Source organism: Xenopus laevis, chromosome 2L (assembly GCF_017654675.1).
Source record: "Xenopus laevis strain J_2021 chromosome 2L, Xenopus_laevis_v10.1, whole genome shotgun sequence".
In the NCBI taxonomy this organism is placed as follows: Eukaryota; Metazoa; Chordata; class Amphibia; order Anura; family Pipidae; genus Xenopus; species Xenopus laevis.
In genome coordinates, this window is record NC_054373.1 from 86366283 (window position 1) to 86393201 (window position 26919).

At 37.9% G+C, this 26919-nt stretch overlaps 1 protein-coding gene across 7 annotated transcripts in view; it reads right to left on the reverse strand.

The window, feature by feature from the left end:
* The window catches only part of LOC108708221 (receptor-type tyrosine-protein phosphatase U-like), an 88074-nt gene that overhangs the window by 15954 nt on the left and 45201 nt on the right, over positions 1 to 26919 (reverse strand). The window contains exons 10-20 of one of the 7 annotated variants that reach the window (XM_041582130.1): positions 22351 to 22552; positions 21519 to 21621; positions 21153 to 21426; positions 20903 to 20939; positions 20636 to 20774; positions 20513 to 20542; positions 19998 to 20149; positions 16587 to 16780; positions 15784 to 15874; positions 7180 to 7256; positions 4298 to 4315 (exon numbers count right to left, since the gene is read on the reverse strand). In XM_041582130.1, coding sequence (XP_041438064.1) covers positions 4298 to 4315; positions 7180 to 7256; positions 15784 to 15874; positions 16587 to 16780; positions 19998 to 20149; positions 20513 to 20542; positions 20636 to 20774; positions 20903 to 20939; positions 21153 to 21426; positions 21519 to 21621; positions 22351 to 22552 — 1317 coding nt within the window. The remainder of the gene's footprint in view (positions 1 to 4297; positions 4316 to 7179; positions 7257 to 15783; positions 15875 to 16586; positions 16781 to 19997; positions 20150 to 20512; positions 20543 to 20635; positions 20775 to 20902; positions 20940 to 21152; positions 21427 to 21518; positions 21622 to 22350; positions 22553 to 26919) is intronic. The other 6 variants (XM_041582132.1, XM_041582133.1, XM_041582131.1 and 3 more) reach the window with 6 other exon arrangements.

Consider the following 26919-nt stretch of genomic DNA (forward strand, 5'->3'; position numbering starts at 1 on the left):
GTAAACAGCTACGTAGATATAGCATTTAATAGTAATTTCATTTACAAAGTTTAATTACTATAAATTGGGAAGTTGCTTAGAATTGCTTTTCCTTTTACGATCCAAGATCATTTTTTTCATGTGATGAACCCTTTTAAGCCACACACAAGGTGCTTTGGATGTGAACCTAATTTGCACCTTCTGTGTAATATACCTTATTATTACTCACCAAAATTCACCAATATTACTCAGCAATGCTTTTAAAATCAATAAGCTATATTTGTCAATCTAACTGATACAGCCAAAGCTCTCTTCAAAAAAAAATTTGAAATTGCTACCTGTGAAGACTGGAAGAACAATTCTGTGTAGAGAGAAACGGATTGCTATCATGTTTCTATTCACTGATCTGAGAATAGTTTGCACATCAGGGACCTTGCAGAAGATACTGAAAATAATTAACCTTTTTTCCCTTAATTTGATGACAGTATAAAGTTTCAAAGGCTCCAATCAGTTTAATTCAACAAAGGATCTCTATAATAATTGATTAAGTGCAGTAATTTGTCATAACTAGAAGATGTATATTTGAAAATGTGTGTCACTGGTAAGCATCAAGTATAGTTTTACAATATACAGGTAATAGATATAACCAGTTCTGGAAAGATTATATAATCCTGAGACAAAAAACATGTTAACGTCTTGTATTTCATAGCATTCAATAACCAGATAACCAATATTATATATCTAATACTCTGGCAGGACAAGTCTGCATTCACAACTACAATTATTGCCACCTATTATATTACTACTTATAGTAGCATATTTCATATTTGGAGGGGTTGAACTTAATGAATCATATGCTTGGCATTATCCTGATGATGCTACCAAATTATACTGAAAACTAACTAGCTAATGTTTCAGTGATGCCATAACAGTTATTTCAGTCTTGGGGATAATTCTAGATATTTGTATATGTTTATTAACAGCTATACAAGAGGTGCCTTGACCATGTCGTTGTGGGGTCTACTATCAAGATCTACCACTGCAACAGGTTATGAGGGATATGTTACATTGCCATGCAAAATGTATACATGTTGAATATAAATCAGCAAGACCCATTCCTCATGTTCCATAATCACTCAAGCAGGTAATCTAATGAGAAATGAAGAGTGCATTGTGGCTGAGCTAAGACTAACCCTAAAAGTTTTTTAAGTATATTAATAGTAAAAACATGCAGGTTGAGAGTGCTACTCCTTTAAATAATGGTACCAATATGGTTGTAACAGATACATAAAAGCCAAATGTGCTAAATCAGTTCTTTTCTTCAGTGTATACAATAGAGGAGTCAGAGTTCCCAGGCTCACTTAGCTGCATTGATGGCTCAGCTCAATCTATTCAGTGGCTGACTCAGGATATGATTCATAAAGCTTTAATAAAAATTAATGTAAACAAGGCGCCATGGCCAGATGACATACACCCCCAGGTTCTAAGAGAGCTTAGTTCAATTTTAGACCAGCCCCTATTTCTGATTATCTCGAAATAGCTTTCATCTGGTATGGTACCTATGGATTGGAGAAAGCCAATGAAATTTAATATTTAAGAAGGGATTACGATCTCAGCCTTGCAATTCTAGGCCAGTAAGTTTGACATCTATGGTGGGCAAATTATTTGAAGGCTTGTTAAGGGATCACATTCAAAATTTTGTCCTAGTGAATGGCATTATGAACAGCAATCAGCATGGCTTTATGAAGGATAGGTCATGTCAGACAAACTTGATTGCTTTTTATGATGAGGTAAGTAAGATGCTGGACAGTGGGGGGCAATAGATGTGACCTATTTTTTTGATTCTGCCAAAGCGCTTAATACCATGCCCAACAATCGACTGCTTTCTAAACTAAGATCTGTTGGGCTTAACGAAGTAGTTTGCACATGGATAGGAAACTGGCTACAGGATCGGGTACAGAGGGTGGTTGTTAATGGTACATTCTCTACTTGGAGTAAGGTTCTTAGTGGGGTCGCTCAAGGCTCGGTATGGAACACATTTTTCAGTTCAGTTGTTTTCAGATTGTTCCCCAGAAAAAAAAACTTTTTTAAATTACTTTCCATTATTTATGTTTTACTGTTTTTCCAAAATCTAAGTTTGAAGTTGAAGGTTCCTGTCTCATTTCAGTCTGGCAGCTCAGTAATTCAGGAGCAGATTCTGAACTGTTACAATTTTGCAACATTTAGATGATACATTTCTCAGCAGCATCTCTGGAGTATTAGCAACTATTGTATCAATTCTAACAGCTGCCTGTAATGAAACCCAGAGATTCTGCTCAGCAAAAGATAAGAAAAAAAAGCAAAGATAAAAAATGTATCAACTAAATATATCAATTAAGAACAGTTTACAGGGTCAGCGACCCCCCCTCCCAGAGTTGCTTTAGAAGGTGAAAAATGACACTTTACACTTCAATATTAGAAAAACGGTGACACAGAAAATAGAAAGTAATTGGAAAAAGTTATTTCTGGTTATCTAGCTGAAAACAGCTAGTTGTTTGAATGTGCTTTAATGACTTAGGGGAGGGTATTGTAAGTAATGTATCAGTGTTTGCAGATGACACAAAACAGCCCAATTGATTCCATCCTGGATGTGGCATCCATGCAAGAGGATCTTGACAAACTGGCAATCTGGGCAGCCAAGTGGCCAATGAGATCCAATGTTGATAAATGTCATGCACCTGGGATGTAAAAATATCCAATTACCCTTAATGGGACTGCACTAGGCAAATCCATTATAGAAAAGGACCTTGGAGTCCTTGTAGATGATAAACTTGACTGTAACAAGCAATGACAATCTGCAGCATCAAGGGCAAATAAGGTCTTGAGCTGTATTAAAAGGAGCATTGATTCATGGAAGGAAGGGGTCATTTTTCCACTGTATAGAGCACTGGTAAGGTCCCATCTAGAATATGCCATACAATTTTGGTCTCCAGTGCTCAAACAGGACATTATTGTATTCGAGAGGGTACAGAAATGGGTAACTCAGCTAGTAAAGGGTATGGAAAATCTTAGCTATGGCTAAGCCAAATTGGGGTTGTTCATGCTGGAGAAGAGGCACTAAAGGGGTAATTTGATAACTATGTATAAATATATAAGGGAATCATATAATAATCTCTATAATGCTTTATTTACCAGTAGGTCTTTCCAGCTGACGCAAAGTCACCCATTACGATTAGAAGAAAAGAGGTTCCGACCTATTCAGAAGGGTTTTTTTACAGTGAGAGCTGTGAAGATGTGGAATTCTCTCCCTGAATCAGTTGTACTGGCTGATACATTAGATAGCTTTAAGAAGGGGTTGGATGGCTTTTTAGCAAGTGAGGGAATACAGAGTTATGGAAGATAGCTCATAGTACAAGTTGATCCAGGAACTAGTCTGATTGGCATTTTGGAGTCAGGAAGGAATATTTTCCCCCTCTGAGTCAAAATGGAGAGGCTTCATATGGGTTGTTTTGCCTTCCTCTGGATCAACTGGCAGTTAGGCAGATTAAAAAAAAATGGTTGAACTTGATGGACGTGTGATGGACGTGTGTCTTTTTTCAACCTAACTGACTATGTTACTATGGATACAGTATGTGGCTGGAAATTAAATACTTATTTTATAAATACAACCTTCCCTTTGTGTTTTTGAAACAAACTGGGTTATTTGTATACTAAATCTTATTTTGCTTTAAGAAGGATGAAAGAGGTATGGATTAAAGGAACAAGGACTAAGAAAACATCAGAAAAATGAATGAAATCCAACACTAGACAAAAGGGAAAAATAATAGGAATCTGAAAATCAAGCACAGAGGCAAAAAAGGAACAGTAGATTCATAGAGAAAAAAGAAAGGGAAGAGAACTCATAACAAAAAAATGACGATGAAGGACAAGAATGAATGTGACATTGTATCATAGGAGTGACAGAGAGACGAAAATGTGGAAAAGAAGGAAGCATTCTGAACCAATTAAAAAAAGGTTACACATGAATAGAGGACATGTTTATGAGGCATGGACAAGGAAAATGGCTGAGGTACAAGTATACAGAAAAGAGGAAAAAACTATAGGCTGGTAAAGTAAAGCAAAAAGTTAAAAGGAAGATGGAATACAGAGGAAATCAGAGTGAGTATGCATAACCAACACATTCCACTTAGTGGAAAGGCCATCAATAGCTGTAGTGCCTAGGATTAGAGCATACTGACCACTGGATGCCAGATAAATTATTTTATTATTAGTGCCAGGGCAAAAAAAGCACCTGGTTAGGAAGAGGGGTGCAGTAGAGGATCACAAGCTGAATACTCACTTCTCGGTTTATCCGAATCTACAGGTGATTCCACAGACAGAAACACAAAGAAAGAGAGGAGTAGGATAGCAGAGAAGGGAAAGTAAAATAATTCCAAAGAATGAAAAAGGTTAAATGAATGAAAAAAATGACACAAGACAGAAAAGTTGGGAAGAAAAGAAGAAAAAGTGAAAGGTAACAAAAAAAGAAACAAAGGGAAATAATTTAGTGGTATGTGCATAGAGAGATGTGATGAAGGAGAATGGGGGGGGGGGGTTTATAAAATTGAGGTAGAAACCAAAAGGAAATGAAGCAGAAAAAAAGAGAGGACAAAGATGCATTAGCAGAGAAAAGACAGTATAAAGCAAAAGTATTCAGATCTATGAGGCACAAATTTAAGAACATTATAGCTCAGAAAAACTTAGAACGTTTAAAGAGATGTATAAAGACTGCTTTATAATGGTATTCCAGAGACATCAACAGAACATCAGGGGAGTCATTGTTTATTCCTAATGTTTATAATAAAGTACAAGTTATATATTAATAGATACAAATAAAGCTTAGAGTACTACAGCCTATGACAAGCACTGGCAGCACCTCTTAGCCAGTAGCTAATTCATTTTAAAGGAACAGAGATGAGTTTTAAACGAATGACGGTATAATATACTGTTGCCCTGCATTAGTAAAACTGGTGTGTTTTCTTCAGAAACACTGCTAGAGTTTATAAAAACAAGCTGCTGTGGGGCCACGGATGCAGCCATTCAAGGCTGTAAAAGGAGAAAAGGCTCAGGATACACAGCAGATAACAGATAAGCTCTGTAGTATACGATGGAATTCTTCAAAACTTATCTGTAATTTATTAAGTATCCTGGGCTTGAATGGGTGCCCCCATGGCTACACAGCAGCTTGTTCATTTAAACTATAGTAGTGTCAATAGTAAGCAAACCACTTTTACCAGTACATTATATTGTCATTCCTTTAAAACTCTTTGATTTTTTAGTGTTACTGTTCCTTTAAGCGACACTCGCTAACAATATCAAATTCTCTAAAACAACTTTGTGACTAGTCTACTTTTTTGACTCTCTCAACTGCAAAATTTAATCTCTTTGTGGTTGCAAAATGAAGAAGTAAGTATTAAGAGGCTGATTTATTAATGCTTTCAGTTCCTAAAACCACAAAAATCCTAAATTTACACATAGGTTTCTGCATCTGAATGAATACCATGGCTTGCTGCAGATCGGTTTAATTTTTCCCAGGCTGGATTTTCTTAAAAAATAAAAAGCTTGGCACCTAAAACCTGACAACTTTTTTTTTTTTTTTTTTATTTGGATGCATCAACCACGCATGAATTTAGGAATTTGCAATCCCCCTGAGGTGTGCAAAATGCAAAAAAGGACACAACCTACTATTTTTTTGCAATTTGCCCACAGTAAGTTCATAGTGCAAATAGCTGCAGGCCTCTGTGTCCCTTTACAGACTTGTGACTCCCTTAACGTATACAGCACTAACTGCGTTAGTCACACTGTATTAATGAGGGGTGAGTGGGGGGCACATAGGCACCTCATATCCCTACCTTGCAGGATATTCAGAGGTGTAAAGTACAAGTGGCAGGAGGTGCAGCCCACATTGGTGCCCTGCCCGTTAAGGACCCGGGATGATCTACCTCTCTCTGTATCGAGTGCCAGATTATTTTTATCCATCTTTTGGTGCAGATAACAGCAGACCAGTTTAAAGGGCAAGTAAACACCAAAATAAAAAATTGCCTAATAAAAGAAAACTTAATTCTAAGCAAATTTCCAACATACACACATTTTCAGTGCTTTTAAAGTTGTTTGTAAAAACAATTGATATTGAAAGCAGCATTTGCTTAACTCCCAGGTATTACCTTTTAAACAATGTTGCAAAACGCTATGTTCCCCAGCAAAGACAGTTCTGTTAATCACTGGCTTGTCTTACATTGTGTAGAAAGAACCTCACGGCACACAGGTCTGCATGAAGTTTTCAGTGATTTATTGAAGCGGAGTGCACAGCAACGTTTCGGGGTCACCCCCTTTGTCAAGCAAAAGGGGTGTTTTGCTTGACAAAGGGGTGACCCCCGAAACGTTGCTGTGTACTCCGCTTCAATAAATCACTGAAAACTTCATGCAGACCTGTGTGCCGTGAGGTTCTTTCTACACTACTGCTTTGGGGGGTTGCCGAGCCTCCACCCACGTGCACCAGGCATATCTTTGCTGATCTAGAAGGTGGGTGTGCTAATCCACACTACATTGCTTGGAATTGTTGTCTTACATTGTATCAGCATTCATCAGGGCAGAGTATAGAAAGGGACAGAAAAACACTCCTTTCAATAGCAATACATATACAAATAACTTAAAAACCATAGAAAGTTTGTGATGAATGTATATTGCAAAGTTGCTTAGAATAATGTCAAAAATTTAATTTTTTTGCTATTTAAATAATTAGCTGTCTATCTTTGCTGACTTTTGCACTTTGCACACTGCAAAAGGCATTGGAAATGAGGCACGTTATCAAAATGATAAGACTTTATATGAAAGGATCTGTATATATGAGTATTCAGCCTTATTCAGTTGTGCCATGTTAAACATTAAAATGGAATGATGTGTAAATGGATAGAGTCTGTAGAATATGGACATACAGTAACTGTAATACCACAATAATGGTGGTTTGTGACAACATATGACTTAAATATTCTCTACAATACTATAAAAGATGCAATATCTTTCTATATATCTGATACCTAGCTATCCCGATTATTTTGGATACATATGCAAAGCTTTTATTCCCAATAGCATATGTTGTGGATTCAAGGTTGCCTTCACAGTGTTTTATGGGAATAGGCTGACAAGAAAATGTATAGGATATGACCTTTCCCAGATACTCACATCAATATAGTTGGCATTAATCTCTTCTGAGCTGCATTCAGCCTGTAGAGGATGGAGCCGCACCCGGTGTCTCTCATCTGGAGTGAAAGTTAAAGGGTTTGTTCACCTTTGTAACAAATTGACAAATCTAACAGTTCACATGAATAGAACAAACTTTTCCATAGAAATAGTTAACAGAAAAAGTACAGTTCAAGAGATATTCACCTCAGAAGTGTCCCTGTACTAATCCTTCAGTTCCACACAGACCCTGTGCTGGGAGGGGGTCACTGACCCCCAAAAACACTACAGTGTTCACTTCCTCTTCCTTATATGACATCACACATTGTACTGGCAGCTAACTTAACTCCTATTGGCTATGTCTGCTGTCAATCTGCCACTGCTTCCTGTGCTGGCTGTGCTGGGGAATTTGAGCAGCATTCAGGTACTGAAGAGAAACTGTTACAAGTTTGTGAGAGGGAGGGGGAGTGTGGGCTGTGTGCTGCAGAGACTGTGCAGATGGGGGGATCAAGGTGCTTGGGACCAGGAGTTTTCTGGATAATGGATCTTTCCATAATTTGGATCTTCATACCTTAAGTCTACTAGAAAATCATGTAAACATTAAATAAACCCAATAGGCTGGTTTTGCTTCCAATAAGGATTAATTATATCTTAGTTGGGATCAAGTACAAGGTACATGTATGGCATCTGTTATACAGAATGCTTGCGACCTGGGGTCTTCCGGATAGCAGATCTTTCTGTAATTTGGATCTTAGTACTAGAAAATGGTGTAAACACTAAATAAAGCCAATAGGCTGGTTTTGCTTCCAATAAGTATTAATTATATCTTAGTTGGGATCAAGTACAAGCGACTGTTTTATTATTACACAGGAAAAAGAAATCATTTTTAAAAATTTGAATTATTGGATTATAATGGCTACTATGGGAGATGACACTTGTACTTTCCAGAAATATATTTTTTTTTTTTTTTTGGGGGGGGGGCATGTATTATTTTGTGTATTTACCTCATAAAAAAGGTAAAATATTTTTCTGGTATAGATCCCTATATCATGAAAAATATAACTTTTTCATTTTTTGGTATTTAGGGCTCTAAATCTTGTTCCAGAAGTGAAACACTTAAAAAAGGTATCGTTTTCCTAGGTAAATTACCGCCCCCCCGGGAGAGCGCACAAAATGTTCAAAAAACGTACCTGCCCTCATCACTGCTCTGCCTGTCACTTAGGGCTGCCACCTCACCCTTTTAACCCTTTAAGTGCCAGCAGAATTTCACATTTTGGTTACGCGAAATGCCAGCCGTTTTTGAAACATTTTGTGCTCTCTCACTTTAGGGGCATTTTCTGAGGGGAAACCTATAGTTTACCTAGGAAAACTATACATTGTTTTTTTCGGTAGAAACTGAGCTTTCTAAATCTGCCTGAGTTTTCATGTATTTCCACCTGTGCAAAAAAATTTATAGTGCTAAATACCAAAAAAAAAAGAAAAATTACCATTTTTCTTCGTATATCAATTTATACCAGAAAAATATTTCATTTTACGGATGAAAATCCAACTGATTTGGAAAGCCTTATGTCTCTCGAACGTGCCAATACCAGATATGTATAGTTTTAGGGAGATTTAGGACTTCTGTACCTCAAAAACTCCCGGCAGTATATTGCCGAATTTTGAAAGCACTAAGGCAGAAAACGGCATGCTTTAGATTCCAAGGCAAAAACTCCTGAAACCATAGGTTTACCCCAGAAAACCATACATTTTTGAAAAGTACACATTCTGCCGATTACAAAATGGGTAACTATGTCTCTCTACTCCCAACTACCAAACATAAAAGCTTGTCTGAACATAGCGGTTCTTCAAAAAAAAATTCAAAATTCTGAAAAATCATTTCAAAGGTTTTATTTTGCTGCTCCGCATATCCCAAACTATATTAGGTACCAAGAAAAAGCACCTGAAATATGATTGCCAGGGGTCCACTGAACAGTTTGATACCCATTATGCATAGGTTTACCAAAGTATCTGGCATTTAGAGACACCAATATGAAGTTAGCACATCCAAATTGATCAGGACTTTACTTCAGCTACTGAGAAATCAACACATTGACTGCATTTTTTTGGGGTAAAAACACAGAAATATATGTTTACCCCCCAAACCCATATATTTTTGGAAAGTACACATTCTACCGAATCTAAAATGGGTACCCATGCCTTTCTGCTCCAAACTACTGAGTCGCAAGGCTTTCCCAAAATTGTCGGTTTTGGTGAAATATGTGAAAATTGCCTCAAACCTTCAACTTCCCAGCACCATATCACCCATGTATCATTATGCACTAAGAAAAAGCACCCTAAATATGATTGCCATGGTTCCTCTGAACATTTTGGTGGCCATTGTTCATAGGTTTACCAAAGTATCTGGCATTTAGAGGCCCCAAAATGAAGTTAGCGCATACAAACAGTCCCGTGGGTAACTTCAGCTAATGAAAAATCAACACATTGACTGCATTTTTGTGGGGTAAAAACACAGAAATATATGTTTACCCCCCAAACCCATATATTTTTGGAAAGTACACATTCTACCGAATCTAAAATGGGTACCCATGCCTTTCTGCTCCAAACTACTGAGTCGCAAGGCTTTCCCACAATTGTCGGTTTTGGTGAAATATGTGAAAATTGCCTCAAACCTTCAACTTCTCAGCACCATATCACCCATGTATCGTTATGCACCAAGAAAAGCACCCTAAATATGATTGCCAGGGTTCCTCCAAACAGTTTGGTGGCCATTGTTCATAGGTTTACCAAAGTATCTGGCATTTAGAGGCCCCAAAATGAAGTTAGCGCATACAAACAGTCCCGTGGGTAACTTCAGCTAATGAAAAATCAACACATTGACTGCATTTTTGTGGGGTAAAAACACAGAAATATATGTTTACCCCCAAAACCCATATATTTTTGGAAAGTACACATTCTACCGAATCTAAAATGGGTACCCATGCCTTTCTGCTCCAAACTACTGAGTCGCAAGGCTTTCCCACAATTGTCGGTTTTGGTGAAATATCTGAAAATTGCCTCAAAGCTTCAACTTCTCAGCACCATATCGCCCATGTATCGTTACGCACCAAGATAAAGCACCCTAAATATGATTGCCAGGGTTCCTCCAAACAGTTTGGTGGCCATTGTTCCTAGGTTTACCAAAGTATCTGGCATTTAGAGGCCCCAAAATGAAGTTAGCGCATACAAACAGTCCCGTGGGTAACTTCAGCTAATGAAAAATCAACACATTGACTGCATTTTTGTGGGGTAAAAACACAAAAATATATGTTTACCCCCAAAACCCATATATTTTTGGAAAGTACACATTCTACCGAATCTAAAATGGGTACCCATGCCTTTCTGCTCCAAACTACTGAGTCGCAAGGCTTTCCCACAATTGTCGGTTTTTGGTGAAATATCTGAAAATTGCCTCAAAGCTTCAACTTCTCAGTACCATATCACCCATGTATCGTTACGCACCAAGAAAAAGCACCCTAAATATGATTGCCAGGGTTCCTCCAAACAGTTTGGTGGCCATTGTTCATAGGTTTACCAAAGTATCTGGCATTTAGAGGCCCCAAAATGAAGTTAGCGCATACAAACAGTCCCGTGGGTAACTTCAGCTAATGAAAAATCAACACATTGACTGCATTTTTGTGGGGTAAAAACACAGAAATATATGTTTACCCCCCAAACCCATATATTTTTGGAAAGTACACATTCTACCGAATCTAAAATGGGTACCCATGCCTTTCTGCTCCAAACTACTGAGTCGCAAGGCTTTCCCACAATTGTCGGTTTTTGGTGAAATATCTGAAAATTGCCTCAAAGCTTCAACTTCTCAGCACCATATCACCCATGTATCGTTACGCACCAAGAAAAAGCACCCTAAATATGATTGCCAGGGTTCCTCTGAACATTTTGGTGGCCATTGTTCATAGGTTTACCAAAGTATCTGGCATTTAGAGGCCCCAAAATGAAGTTAGCGCATACAAACAGTCCCGTGGGTAACTTCAGCTAATGAAAAATCAACACATTGACTGCATTTTTGTGGGGTAAAAACACAGAAATATATGTTTACCCCCAAACCCATATATTTTTGGAAAGTACACATTCTACCGAATCTAAAATGGGTACCCATGCCTTTCTGCTCCAAACTACTGAGTCGCAAGGCTTTCCCACAATTGTCGGTTTTGGTGAAATATGTGAAAATTGCCTCAAACCTTCAACTTCTCAGCACCATATCACCCATGTATCGTTATGCACCAAGAAAAAGCACCCTAAATATGATTGCCAGGGTTCCTCCAAACAGTTTGGTGGCCATTGTTCATAGGTTTACCAAAGTATCTGGCATTTAGAGGCCCCAAAATGAAGTTAGCGCATACAAACAGTCCCGTGGGTAACTTCAGCTAATGAAAAATCAACACATTGACTGCATTTTTGTGGGGTAAAACACAGAAATATATGTTTACCCCCAAAACCCATATATTTTTGGAAAGTACACATTCTACCGAAATCTAAAATGGGTACCCATGCCTTTCTGCTCCAAACTACTGAGTCGCAAGGCTTTCCCAAAGTTGTCAGTTTTGGTGAAATATCTGAAAATTGCCTCAAAGCTTCAACTTCCCAGCACTATATCACCCATGTATCATTACGTACTAAGAAAAAGCACCCTAAATATGATTGCCAGGGTTCCTCTGAACATTTTGGTGGCCATTGTTCATAAGTTTACCAAAGTATCTGGCATTTAGAGGCCCCAAAATGAAGTTAGCGCATACAAACAGTTCCGTGGGTAACTTCAGCTAATGAAAAATCAACACATTGACTGCATTTTTGTGGGGTAAAAACACAGAAATATATGTTTGCCCCCCAAAACCCATATAGTTTTGGAAAGTACACATTCTACCGAATCTAAAATGGGTACCCATGCCTTTCTGCTCCAAACTACTGAGTCGCAAGCTTTGCCAAATTTGGCGGTTTTGGTGAAATATCTGGAAATTGCCTCAAAGCTTCAACTTTCCAGCATCGTATTGTCCATGTATCATTACCAGCATAAAGCATCCTAAATATAAACATAGGGGTCTACTAAACAGTTTGATGCCCAATGTGCATAGATATACCAAACTTTGTGGCGCACAGAGACCCCCAAATGACAATATGTATAGACATTTTCACGGCTGACGCGCTTGCTGCTTCAATATAACCACCTGGTGTGTGTATTATGCGACATTAGACCACCTAACAGTACAGAGACCTCAGAAAACCATATATTTTCAGAAAGTACACATTCTGACGAATCCAATATGGGTAAATAAGTGTTTCTACTGCAAACTGCCAAACTGCAAAGCAATGCTGAAAATAACAGTTTTTATCAAATTTCAGAAAATCGTCACAAAGCTTGAATTCTACCCCATTATATGCCACACATTTCGTAACTTATCAGCATAAAACATCCTAAATATGAACGCCAGGGGTCTACTGAACACTTTGATGCCCAATATGCATAGATATACCAAACTATGTGGCGCACAGAGACCCCCAAATGACAATAGTGTATATACATTTTCACGGCTGACGCGCTGGCTGCTGCAATATAAGCACCTGGTGTGTGTATTATGCAACATTAGACCCCCCTAACAGTACAGAGACCCCAGAAAACCATATATTTTCAGAAAGTACACATTCTGACGAATCCAATATGGGTAAATAAGTGTTTCTACTGCAAACTGCCAAACTGCAAAGCAATGCTGAACATAACGGTTTTTATCAAATTTCTGAAAATCGTCACAAAGCTTGAATTTTACCCCATTATATGCCACACATTTCGTAACGTATCAGCATAAAACATCCTAAATATGAACGCCAGGGGTCTACTGAACACTTTGATGCCCAATATGCATAGATATACCAAACTATGTGGCGCACAGAGACCCCCAAATGACAATAGTGTATATACATTTTCACGGCTGACGCGCTGGCTGCTGCAATATGAGCACCTGGTGTGTGTATTATGCGACATTAGACCCCCTAACAGTACAGAGACCCCAGAAAACCATATATTTTCAGAAAGTACACATTCTGACGAATCCAATATGGGTAAATAAGTGTTTCTACTGCAAACTGTCAAACTGCAAAGCAATGCTGAACATAACGGTTTTTATCAAATTTCTGAAAATCGTCACAAAGCTTGAATTTTACCCCATTATATGCCACACATTTCGTAACGTATCAGCATAAAACATCCTAAATATGAACGCCAGGGGTCTACTGAACACTTTGATGCCCAATATGCATAGATATACCAAACTATGTGGCGCACAGAGACCCCCAAATGACAATAGTGTATATACATTTTCACGGCTGACGCGCTGGCTGCTGCAATATGAGCACCTGGTGTGTGTATTATGCGACATTAGACCCCCTAACAGTACAGAGACCCCAGAAAACCATATATTTTCAGAAAGTACACATTCTGACGAATCCAATATGGGTAAATAAGTGTTTCTACTGCAAACTGCCAAACTGCAAAGCAATGCTGCACGTAACGGTTTTTATCAAATTTCTGAAAATCGTCACAAAGCTTCAATTCTACCCCATTATATGCCACACATTTCGTAACTTATCAGCATAAAACATCCTAAATATGAACGCCAGGGGTCTACTGAACACTTTGATGCCCAGTATGCATAGATATACCAAACTATGTGGCGCACAGAGACCCCCAAATGGATATATAGTAGAAAAAATTTACAAGGCAAAACAAAATAAGGCAGTAAAGAGTGAAATGCAAAAAAAATCCAATAAAACCACAAAAATCAATGTTTTTTTTTCCAGACTAGTGTTATCGGCCGTCAGAATCACAGTTTGAATATTTTAGCTGGGCCAAACAGGTTATACGGCTAGAAACAAGTGAACACAATATACGCAGAGCTGAAAATGCAATAAAATGGCTAAAAATTCAATAATATGGCTAAAAATGCACCAAAATACCCAAAATTGCAATATAATCACCGAAATAACATACAAAAGGTATTGCACAGTACGGTTAGCGAATACGCTATTCGTAATGGCAATAAAACATTTTTTTCAGCCAAAAAAAGAAACGATGCGATAAGAAAAAAAAAAAAAAAAGCCACAATGCCATGTATGTGCGTGTGCGTGTGTACAAATGGTAAATTACATGTTATGTGCGCGTGTGTGCGTGTGCACGTGTGTGTAAGTGCAGTGAGTGTAAGTGACCCCCCCAATCCCCAAAAATGTATGTGTAAGTGTGTGTAAGTGTGAATCTAAGTGTGTATTACTGTAATAAGTGTGTGTTGGTGTGTTTGTGTGTGTAATTGTTGCACTAACCTGAAAAAGTCGCTGGAGACTGTTGCACACGATCAGGAAGAGCCTCTGGAAGAGATCTGCGACGTCATCTGTGTCCCTGTGCTGTGGGGGCGGAGATCTCCGGCGCGGTGTAGGCTGCAGCAGCAGGACACGTAAGTAACACGTGCCTGCTGCTGTTTTTGGGCCCCTGGGCGATCGCGCCCCAGGGGCCACTCGATCCCCTGCTCTGCTCGTTGCCTAGGGGCAGGGGATCGTGAAGGAGCGGAGCGAGCGGCTCTAACAGCCGCTCCTCCGCTCGCAAACCCGGAAGTGCTGCAGAACGTAGAATCTACGATCTGTGGCACTTTGGTCCTTTGATCCACAGAACGTAGATTCTACGTTCTGTGGCACTTAAAGGGTTAAAACCAAACACATATGAAATCCACGGCCTGCATGGCTAATTAGCAATTCATTTAGATGCATGATACATGGCTGCACAGAAATCAGTTCAGTCTGCAGCATCTAAATGAGTTGATAATTAGCCATGCAGCCTGTGGATTTCATATGTGTTTGGTTTTAAAAGGGTGAGGCGGCAGCCCTACTGTCCCTGCTAGATGTGTAAGTTACATACGTTTCTAAGCAAGTCAGTGCTGGTTTTGTTGCAATTTTGTAAATAACTGACATTATGCTTAATGCCAAAGGTTGCCAAACAATGTTGCTCCTTCCTTTTCTGCAGTATTTGTCTGCATGGCTGTGTGATTGTTTGTTACAAGGCAGGTTTGTTTATATGCTGCGTCTGTTAACCTCTGCCATTACAATTGAGTAATCAACCAATGATTCAAATGATGTGACTGGTTACAGTTCACAAGCACCCAATAAATTACTAGGAGGAGGGCAGTATCAACATCCAATAGGAAACAAGTAAGGGCAAAGCCTGGGCATGATGATGTCATCATATAGGAAGTTCTTGGTGTGTCAGGTTCAAAATAGGCCACTCCCATCACTTCAGAAAACTGGTCAGAGAGACAGGAGAAGGGCTGAGTTAATAGGTATAGAAATTAGCTTTTACAATGGCATTTTTACTTTTTGTTATGGAAAATGGTTTTGCTAACACATTGAGAGCATTGTTATTGGTTTCATAAGATTTGTACATTGAAGGTGAACAACCCCTTTAAAGATTTACTTCTCTGACAACAGCAATGCTTTGACAAATTTCAGTATATGAGGTCACAGGACTTTTATATTCCCCACTGAACAGACTATTCATTGATCACTTACAATTTGGTGGAATATCCTGCCGCCCTTTTCCTTTGTCTTTTTTCTTAGAAGCATCCCAGTCAAAGAAACTCTGAATTGCAGGAAAAGAAATCTTTTTATGGTAAAAGGAAACACAATATCACAGATCCTGTGGATAATAAAGACACCTATTAAAGTATTTATTTACAAAAAAGAGTTGCAATTTGCCATTGGTTACTGTACCTGGGCAGATGTGTGCCGTTACTTACATATTGGGGATAGTAGCAAGGGAAACAGAAGCAATTTTTGATAGCATTCAATATCGTATGGTAGGCTGTATTGCTTGATTAAGGGTAGCAGTTTACAAATCAAATGCATTTTGTTCTGGGTCATTAATTGCGATGTTGGTGGTCAACAAAACCCTAGAATTTCTCCATATTCATTTGAACTGCAATCACCTTACATTCAAGCACCTGGGATTGCTGTTCAAGTAAAGGGGGAGGAATTGCAAGTAATTTATCGACAGCCATAAGCTTAGTCACCTGGGCAACCAAATGCCTGAAATCACAACTTGTGCCATTGTTATATGAAGTTCAAACATAGCTTGCACTTGCAAAAGTAGAAATAAGAGGATGTTAAGAAAGTACCAATAAAAGTTTAGCCTCAGAGCTAAGCTTTTGTATTACTTTGGAAACCAAAAAGCATTTAAGCTTTGAACTGTCCATTAGACAATTGCCTGGACCCAAAAGGAACATTAGCAGGTGATATTATTTGTGGTTTTGTGGTTTTGCTAAAAATAATGAAAATATATTTTCGTCTGAAAATAATAATAAAAAAAGGTTCACCTCATATTCCTGCTTGAATCCATATCCCTCTGCCACCTTCATTTGGTTTATATGCTGGAGCAAGTCAGCCACACGCACTGCTGGGTGCAACTGACCTGTGTGGTAAGGAGAGCCCTTCCTACCTCCACCTCGTCTAGGGGATCCTCCAAGTAGGCTGCTGGATTCTGTTACAGACCCAACTCGGGGTTCTCCCGCTAAGTCAAAGAAAAGGATAGATTTTAGCATTGACAATCATACCATCTTTAAATGTTAACTATGTTATAACATGTCAACCTGAGACCATATCTACAATATCTGTATGGAGCATGGGTTGCAGGTCTCTGGCTATTTTTCTAATAATGTTCAGGTGTGGGTTGTAGGTAACTATAATAGGTACCCTGTTGTTTTCCGTCTTTTCTTTGTAATCCAAGAGTGTGTCTCTGGGTATTTGAGTTGCTCTGTGGATTTGATCATCAATAACCTAACAATCACACTAACAATCACTCTTGGATTACAAAGAAAAGACAGAAAACTCCAGGGTACCTATTATAGTTACCTACAACCCACACCTGAACATTATTAGAAAAATAGCCAGAGACCTGCAACCCATGCTCCATACAGATACCCGACTAAAACAAATATTCCCGGAACTACCTCTCGTCTTATAGACAACCACCTAATCTGAGGAAAATGATTGTCAGAAGTGCTCTTCCTAAAACAACTAAGGCAGGTACATTTCCCTGCAACAGCAACAGATGTGAAACCTGCAAATACATCCTGTGCAAAGATCAAGTTGCTATACCGAATACTAGGGATGCACCGGATCCACTTTTTTGGATTCGGCCGAACCCCCGAATCCTTCGTGAAAGATTCGGCCGAATAACGAACCGAATCCGAACCCTAATTTGCATATGCAAATTAGGGGTGGTAAGGGGAAAACATTTTTTACTTCCTTGTTTTCTGACAAAAAGTCATGCAATTTCCCTCCCGCCCCTAATTTGCATATGCACATTAGGATTCGGATTCGGTTCGGCTGGGCAGAAGGATTCGGCCGAATCCGAATCCTGCTGAAAAAGGCCGAATCCTGGCCGAATCCCGAACCGAATCCTGGATTCGGTGCATCCCTACCGAATACACAAAAAGTCGACACCATTCTGGAACACTATTCGTGTGCTTCATCCAATGTGGTATACATGATTACATGTACTAGGTGCTCTACAGGAGGCATATACATTGGTGAAACAGGACAAAAAGTGTGCACAAGGATGAACCATCACAGACATAAAATCAACACCAAATCATGTGATACACCAGTGGGGCAACACTTCTGCAGTCAAAAACACAGTCTTCAGGACATGCAGGTCTTAATTCTAAAAGGAACTTTAAAACTGAACGGGAAAAGAAGATTTATGAATTCAAATGTATGGAGATATTTAACACATTAAGACAGGGCCTTAATTTAGGGTCAGGTTTCATGTCACACAATGTGACCTGACCGAATCCAGACTCCTGGACTATTTACAACCCACCCTAATTCATTGTATTATCTCTACATTTGATCTCTATCTATCTGTAACTTCCTAATTTATTGCCCATGAATACCTTTCACTGATCTAACAGTATATATCCTGTGCCTTTCTAGCTTTCATTTGTATTTTGCCTGACAAAGGGGCCTTATTTCTCCGAACCAATATAGGTATCACTTCTACAATACTTTTTGTATTTGTTTGTTTTTTTGTTATTTTTGCTACTGGCTAACACGGTACCACAGTTTTTGTTTTGTGCTAAGCACAATTCAAAGAGGCTGAAAAAAGTAAGCCTCTCCCATAGACTCCATTTTAGCAAAACAATGCAAATTTTTAAAATGATTTCCCTTTTCTCTGTAATGATGAACCAGTACCTTGTACTTGATCCCAACTAAGATATAATTAATTATTATTGGAATCAAAACCAGCCTATTGGGTGTAATTAATGTTTACAAGAATTTCTGGTAGACTTAAAAAAGAAGTAAACCCTTAAAATGAATATGGCTTAAAATGTCACATTTTATATACTGCACTTATTTCACCAGCCTAAAGTTTCAGCTTCTCAATGGAAGCATGATCCAGGACTTCAAACGTGTCACATGGGGTCACCATCTTGGAAATTGTCTGTGACAATCCCATGCTCAGTGGGCTCTGAGCAACTGTTGAGAAGCTAAGCTTAGGGGTTGTCAATTATCAAGAAGAAAATGAGGATGCCTGTCATATAAACTGATGATAAAGAGCTGATTATTAGATTATAATGCTAGTTGCACTGGTTTCTGTGCTGCCATTATCTGTATTAATTACTAATCAGCCTTATATTGTGACTTTTATATTCTATGTGTACTGTATATTTATATATTTCTGAGTGGGTCCCTAAGCTCAGTAGTTTAGAGTATGTGCATCAGTAGAAAAGAAGATGGGGAGCTACTTTGGCATCTTTGGGGACACAGATCTTTACTGCTAAAGGGCTGTGGGTTGCCTTGGGCTGGTACAGAAGCCCAAAACATAATGTACAATATTTCTAGCCTACTTCTTTAGTTAGGTTTTAGTTCTCCTTTAAAGGGGATCCGTCACCCAAAAAAATTATTCAAAATCCTATTTTATATTAGTCAAGCAAAATGAACTTTAATTACACTGTATAAATTATTTGAATCTTGTTTCCTTCAGTCTGGGAATTCAAAATGATAGCAAGCAGGCAGCAGCCATTTTGTGGACACTGTTATTAAGACAAGCCTTGCATCATCTCAAAATCTTGTTTGTGCACCAGAATGGGGGATCCAATGTCCATCACCATCCACTGGCTACACAATTCAATGTTAAAGAGAACGGGGGAATGTGGGGAGAGCAGTGACATCTAGGAAGTGCTGAATGGAAAGTGAAAGTAATTGCCTGCCCCGCCTCTATGCCCATGGCATAGAGGAGGGGCAGACAATATTTGATTGACAGCTGAGATTTTTAAATGAGCTTACAACGGCCATGAATGCTTTAATAAAAAATAGAAATTGGATTTCATGTTTAATTTGAAAAGGACTTTTATTATACAGATTTTTGTGTCTGGATGACAGGTCCACTTTAAGGTATGAAGATCCAGATTATCGAAAGATACGTTATCTGGAAAACTCCAGGTCCGAAGCAATCTGGACAAACAGGTCCCATACCTGTATAAACGTTTAGTATGTATTTCAATAGACACACATGTAAACACCCATATGTAAAGTGCTTGAAGACTTGTTTTCTCCTTTTGTCAGCAATGAGCACACCATTGCTTCTCCCAAAATAAATATGGGCTTACACGGATAAGCATAAAAATGAAAGGCTCCAGTGGTTTGTGTTTATGTTACAGGTCGTATGAGGACAACAAGAGTTTTAGTTTGCTGATTAAAGTTTTGGTCACAACAGGACTCACCTCTGGTGTTGTAACTATGCAAGAATGCAAGTGCTGCCTCCTCCTGCAGCAGTGTTGGCTGATCTGTCATCTTAGTATGCTCTCTGGGTGTTGCAGAGTTAGAATTCTCATGCCTTGAGGGCAGTGCAGATTTAGTCAGACCAATTGGTTTCCTGCAATCGATATTACTCAATTATATTATGCTCAAGGCTTATATATGCAGTACCATGGTACCTTCCATGTTCTAAATGCAATGACAACCAAAGGCAAATAAACAAAATTTTGCACATTTGCATTATTTTTTCAACAAATCATACAGTATGGGAGGAATTATATATCTATATATATATATATATATATATATATATATATATATATATATATATATATATATATATATATATATATATATATATATACACACACTATATATATAACTATGTATATATATATTACTGTATATCATTTCTGTATAGGTTACAAATTGCTAGAGAATACATAAACCAATATCTCCCATCTGTCAGTTTCATACTTACGGGTAGTATGCATAAGAGAACTGTGTTCTTCTGACAGCAAAGGAAAAGAAAAGGTACAAAGAATAAGACATTTGCTAGACCCTAACACACTGATACCCCTAAATTTACAGGGTTCCCACCTACCCCTTTCGGACAATCAAGATAACAGCCCCCAAGAGAATGATGAATACAACAAGGCCACCAGCACAAATTCCTAGAACTAATCCCATTTCGTCAGAACGCTGAGGTGCCATGGAAGACCGCTGACTGTCTTTACACGGGGCTAAAAAATACAAGATGCAATGACAACAGAATTATGGTTAAAGTAAAACTCAAAATGAGGGGGGAAGTAAAGTGAGGAAAATGGTTAGGTAATTAAAAAAAGAAAGAGAAATATATTGAAACCTTTACCTTTTCTGGCTATTCTAACACAGTTTAGCCGTGTTTCCTGTAAGGCAGATGAAAAGCAGTGAGAAATTTGAGAAATTGCCTCTCTCTCCATATATATATATATATATATATATATATATATATATATATATATATATATATATATATATATATATATATATATATATATATGAAATACATTTTTGCAATATTTATATAGCTCTTTCAGAAAAAGCTCCCACCCTCTTTTAGTAATGTCATTTTTTCTCACCCCTCGATGGTGACTGGCAGCCTGGAGGTATATGAGGTAGCCTCTTCGAGGATCCAGGGGTGGATTCCAGTAGCCCCCATAGCTACGGTTGTCACCCACAATGAAGGGAGTATCCCGAGGCAAATCACTTGGTGGAATTTCTGCCCCCACATAGCTTGAGGATCCCTCCATCTCTGCCTCTTCGTAGCTTGTTGCACCAGGAAAACAGCCAGGAACACCCAACTCACGGCGAGAACGAGGGGATGTCTCTCCCTCTACAAGCACCTGGTAAAAGCTAGCATAGGATGAACCATAAATATGATAAGTTACGTAGTGAAATAAAAAGTAAAATATGAGAAGTAACAAGAGCTTTCAGTAAGAACTAACCTTACAGGTGATCCTCTTCCTTGTGCTGGCCTCAGCAGCACAGTGATAGTTTTATCCGTCTCATCAAGGGGAGGAGGTAGGTCACTGTAATCAAAAGTTGGAGCTAAAAAAAGAGGGGAATAAAGTGAATACACCAGTTATGGAGGTGGTCGTATTTGCTTCAGCTTATTATTATATAATCAACCAATCATTCAATAAAATTATGAGGCTTCCGGAAGTCACAGTATAAATATACCTTTTTCATAGTTGGGATTAGTCATCCTATATTTATTAACATCTAGTAAATTATAATGACATAATTGATTTTTCACACAGAATAGCCCATATTTAATTGCTGTCGCACATGCACATAAGTGTAAGCTGTCCTGTTGCTTATTCATATCTAGAGCATAAAGATAATGATTTTGAGTTGATATTGGATGCCTTTCTTACTTCTAAAAATGTCAAGTTTGTTTTTTTACTTTTAGACATATTAATAATTATATCTTCGCTTTAAATGTAATGTACATCTTATTGTTTATTTACCATTTTACAAGTTATGATACACATTCAACATACCCTATGCTGCATATCTGCTGTTAGGATGCGTTGCCATATTTCTTTCTACATATCAATCAATGATATTTTGTTCATTTAAAGTTACTTAAGAATATCCCAAGGAAGGCTAGCAAAATGTCAGTTTCAACTTTACTTTTGTGTAAGTGAAGAGAAGGAATGGGCCATACATCCAGTAAGCTCTGCCTAACAACATTTATCTCTATTTGAAAATGATTTATTAATAAATAATACAAAAAATTCTATCAATATGCTATTGACCTATAGGGGTGAATACCTGAGATGTTTGTAGTGAGTTCAGTAAGAACACTTGGTCCATAACCCTTGTTGTTTCGTGCACGCACACTCAGCAAGTAGGTGGATCCAGGAAGGAGATTTGTTAGAAGGTGTGAGGTCTCATTAGGCAGTTTGCAAATTGTACCACGTATTCCTGGCACAATCACACTTGGATCAGATGACTCAATTATCTGATATCCAATCTGAAGAGAAAACGAGGTTTGGGTTGTGTAACATGAAACCATAATGGTAAACATATACTTATCAGTTCTATGTTATTTGCATATTCATAGAAGTAGTTTTAACTGCAATGTTCTGTTCTGGGATATAGCAAAAGTTCAAATTTCTTTCACCCTACTACATCTTACTTTATTCCCTTGGCTTGGGCTTGTACAGTATAATAACATTTTCCAATCTTACTTTTCCTCGCATGAGTGAGTGTAATTCCTCGCTAGGGATGCCTGGGAAAGGTAAATAAAATGATTGTGCAGTTCTGCATTTTTTCCCCTAAAAGTAGCACCAGACTGGGGAAAAACTTAGTGACTGGAATAACTGGGGGATGTCAAAAATCTTGGCACCCCCACCGAATCAATCTTTTAATACAGCTGTTTTAGTATTTTGAGAATTTCTCCACCTGCAGATGAATGACCTTTTGTGACCTTAGCCTTAAAATGATACGGACACTAAAAAATTATCATTCAAAATATTAATGTACATCAAATGTTACCTATAGCTTGTGTTGATATTATTATGATAGATGTAAAAAAGTTTTAATTTCTAGTGCCAGTTTTAATTTCTAGTGCCAGTATCTCTTTAAAGCTCTGCAGTCCTCTTGGGGGAAAACTCAGCCACTTCCCACTTATGTGAATGAGAAATGCTCTAGGACTTTGATGCAAAACTGGGGCAAGGTGCTGAGATTAAAATACATAGTTTTTATGCTGAACATTTGGGTTGAAATAACACAAAAGTTCATCAAGTTCTACAGCTCCAAATTAACCCCAGTGCACATGTATCACATACAAAAGCAGACCTATCTATGCACCTATAAAGTGTATACATTGATACCTTTACTAAAACAACTGTAGATCTGAAGATCACTATAGCGTTTAGATATTTAGCTTGTTCAAAAAATCAACCAATCCACTCTTAAAGACATTAATATAAAACTATCATCACAACAGCACCCATCTGGGCATTCTACAAACTCACTGCCCTCATTGTGAAGAACCCCTTGGCCATAGATGAGATGAGATTTTTCAAAGATCCGATCGTCATCGTGAGACCACGATTATCTCGGAACGAATTGTCCATCAACTAAAAAGACCAATTTGGCAGGAAAGGGTAGCTGCCTGCTTGGCCCTGCAAACATAGATAGATTGCACTGGGACGGATAAAGATTTTTTAACCTGGCCGATCAATTTCCAGACAGATGTTGGTTGAAAATTGTAAGATGTACGATCGTTCGAATCCCACTAACTTCACGATAATTTCATAGGATTGGTCTGACTTTGGTCAAATCGGTCGTTTGGCAAGAAAAATCTTTGCGTCTTGCCGTGTGTCTATAATGTATTTGTAAAGAGTAATCATGTCTAATTTTCAACAGAGAAACAATGCCAACCTTTGACACTCTTTCCTTTGCTGATCATGGCAGGTGTTAAATATTGGGATTTCTTACATACAACAGTGCTGCACTCTGCACCTTGCACTGTACTTTTAATCTGGCATAGAGCACAAAAGTGCTTAAAAAAAGTGGTAGGTGCAACCCTTTAGTACATAGGGTCTCACTCCTACAGTTGTGCATAGGCCCTTGTAAAAGTGCCAGTAGCCTTGGATCAGAAAAGATGACTTGTACTCATTGTAACTTAATGTTGACTGTAAGGGGCATATTTATCAAGAATGTACATCTGTGTAATAAATCACCCCCCAGAAGAATTTTTTTTTTCTGAAATAAAGATTTGAAATCTCTAACTGCCATTTCATATACCCTGCAGAGGCCAAAGGGGACATTGCTTTATAGGTAACAAAACTGTTAACTGTCATAACTCTTGCATTTTCTAATAAATTCTCCCTTTTCAGTTGTAATTTTATAAAGGATTTTATCTTTTTCGACAGATGAACATGATTTCTGTATTTGAAAATATTCCTTCTATTGTCAAATGATTCACTTGTGGATTTTATTATTTTTAAATTCAGTGGTTCTCAGTCTTGTCCACAGTTTTTGACATATCGTGTAACAAAATAAATAAGCATTATTTATATACCTGTGCTACTAATTAACCTGCATGTGCCTCTGTGAAGATGTTAACATATCATGTACTAGTGGGGCAGCCCATTGATATTGGTACCACTCAGAAATCCATTCATATACATTATTATTTTTGTTTTCGCTTTCCACAATGGTATTTTTTAACAGCAACCTAAAATCTGTCCCAGAAGTTAATTATAGTCGATTGCCCCACCTGCCCAATTTTGTCATTCTTGTGTGTGACTATAAATATGACAAGTAGCTAAAGTTCTTGCAGGGGTTTCCTTGGCTAATGCAGTTTTACAAGAAGACTAAAAACAGTTTGATGGTTTGTATTTACTTATAACAGTTTATACCGGTGGCAAAACAACCCTGTTTATTTTACGTTTTAGGGGGTTATTTATCAAAGGTTGGATTTTAGAGCTATGTGAAATGAACTCGAATAGTTTCTAATTTAAGAAAAAACTCGAATGGAAAAATCAGTGTAATTGGGGTGAAAAACTTAAATACTCGAATTAATCGAGTTTTCAGCAAAAGAAGAACTCGAATCGATTGAACTGAACAAGTTGTTGAGTGAAGTCCCCCAAAAGAAAACTCGAACATCATGAAGGCTATTACTGTATATTAACATCTTCAAATGGTTCAAGGGACCTCTGTCATCGACTCCTACATGACTTCAAGATGGTTTAGAGCTATTTTCCAAGTCAAGGTATAATACATCTTGAAAAATGTATCTAAAAAATCGATTTGTGACCAAAAATAACCTTGAAAACTCAATTTTTTGGTGGAAAACATTACTCAATCCTAAATAAATCTGCCCCTAAATGTTTCTAGCAGACTTAAAGGAGAAGGAAAGCTACAAGACAGTTTATTGCCAACAGATTAGCCACAATAGTGCAAGCTAGAACACTATATTTATTCTGCGGAATGCTTTATCATACCTGAGTAAACAGCTCTAGACACTGTCTCTGTTTGTTTAGGATAGAGGCTGCCATATAAGCTTGGTGTGACATCACTTCCTGCCTGAGTCTCTCCCTGCTCACTTACAGCTCTGAGCTCAGATTTCAGCAGAGATGGGAGGAGGGAGGGGGAGAGGAGCAAACTGAGCATGCTCAAGCCCTGCCCTGGAGGTTTATGCTGAAAACAGGAAGTCTGATACAGAAGCCCCATGTGTACACAAAAAAAGGAAAGAAATGCTGTGTTTCTTTTGACAGAGGACTCAGAGCAGCATCACTTTGAGGGTTTACTGGTGTATTTATATAGACCTTTCTGATAAAGCTTACTTAATTTTAGCCTTTCCTTCTCCTTTAAGGTATGGTGATCCAAATTAGGTAAATATCACTTATCCAGAGAATTCTAGGTAGCCAGAATTTCGGTTTAACAGATTCTATACCTATACTACTTTGAAATAATGCAGGCCTTAGGCATGCTCTTTTTCAAATATCTGGCTTATTGTGAAATTATTAGCAAAGGTTATTAGTTAGTTTACCATACAGTTTGTTTTAATCCACACACTTTTTTTATTGAGGTTAATGAGTGATAATCTAGAAATACCAATGTTTAAATTTGATGCTGAATCATTCCATGAGACACAGAAAACCAATGGGTGCAAATTCAGTGCAGGCAAAATGTGAACCCATTGGAACATAATTATATTACAATGCAACTAAGTATTTAAAATCTCAGAAGTACAGGTATAGGATCTGTTATCTAGAATTCTTGGGACCTGTGGTTTTCCATAATTTGATCTTCATACCTTAAGTCTACTAAAAAATAATAAACCCAATAAGCTGGTTTTGCTTCCAGTAAGGATTAATTATATCTTAGTTAGGATCAAGTACAAGGTACTGTTTTATTATTACAGAGAAAAAGGACATTTTAGAAAATTTTTATTATTTGGATAAAATGGAGTCTATGGCAGAAGGCCTTTACATAATTCAGAGCTTTCTGGATAACAGGTTTCCAGATAACGGATCACATACCTGTACAATTACTACAGGAGACCCTACTTGAATAAGCAAAGCATAAACGAGAGACTACTGTCAATTCTCAGTCAGCCAAGACTTTCCACCATCAAGAAGAAATCTGCCATTTGTTTAATGGATGGTTTTTGACTACAGACAACAGAAAACTAAGCAAAGTTATAAAAGTGGAATAGATAAATAGAAGAATGCAAAATAATATGGGAAAGTAGTTTTTAAACAGGTTCAAAGATCACCTGATGTTAGAGGAATTGAAATGATGTGGAGTTTGTGGCACAAAGGGAGACTTTTGAGATTTTTGGGCTGAAAATGGCCATTACTGTTGCTGTCAAGTCAATAGTTG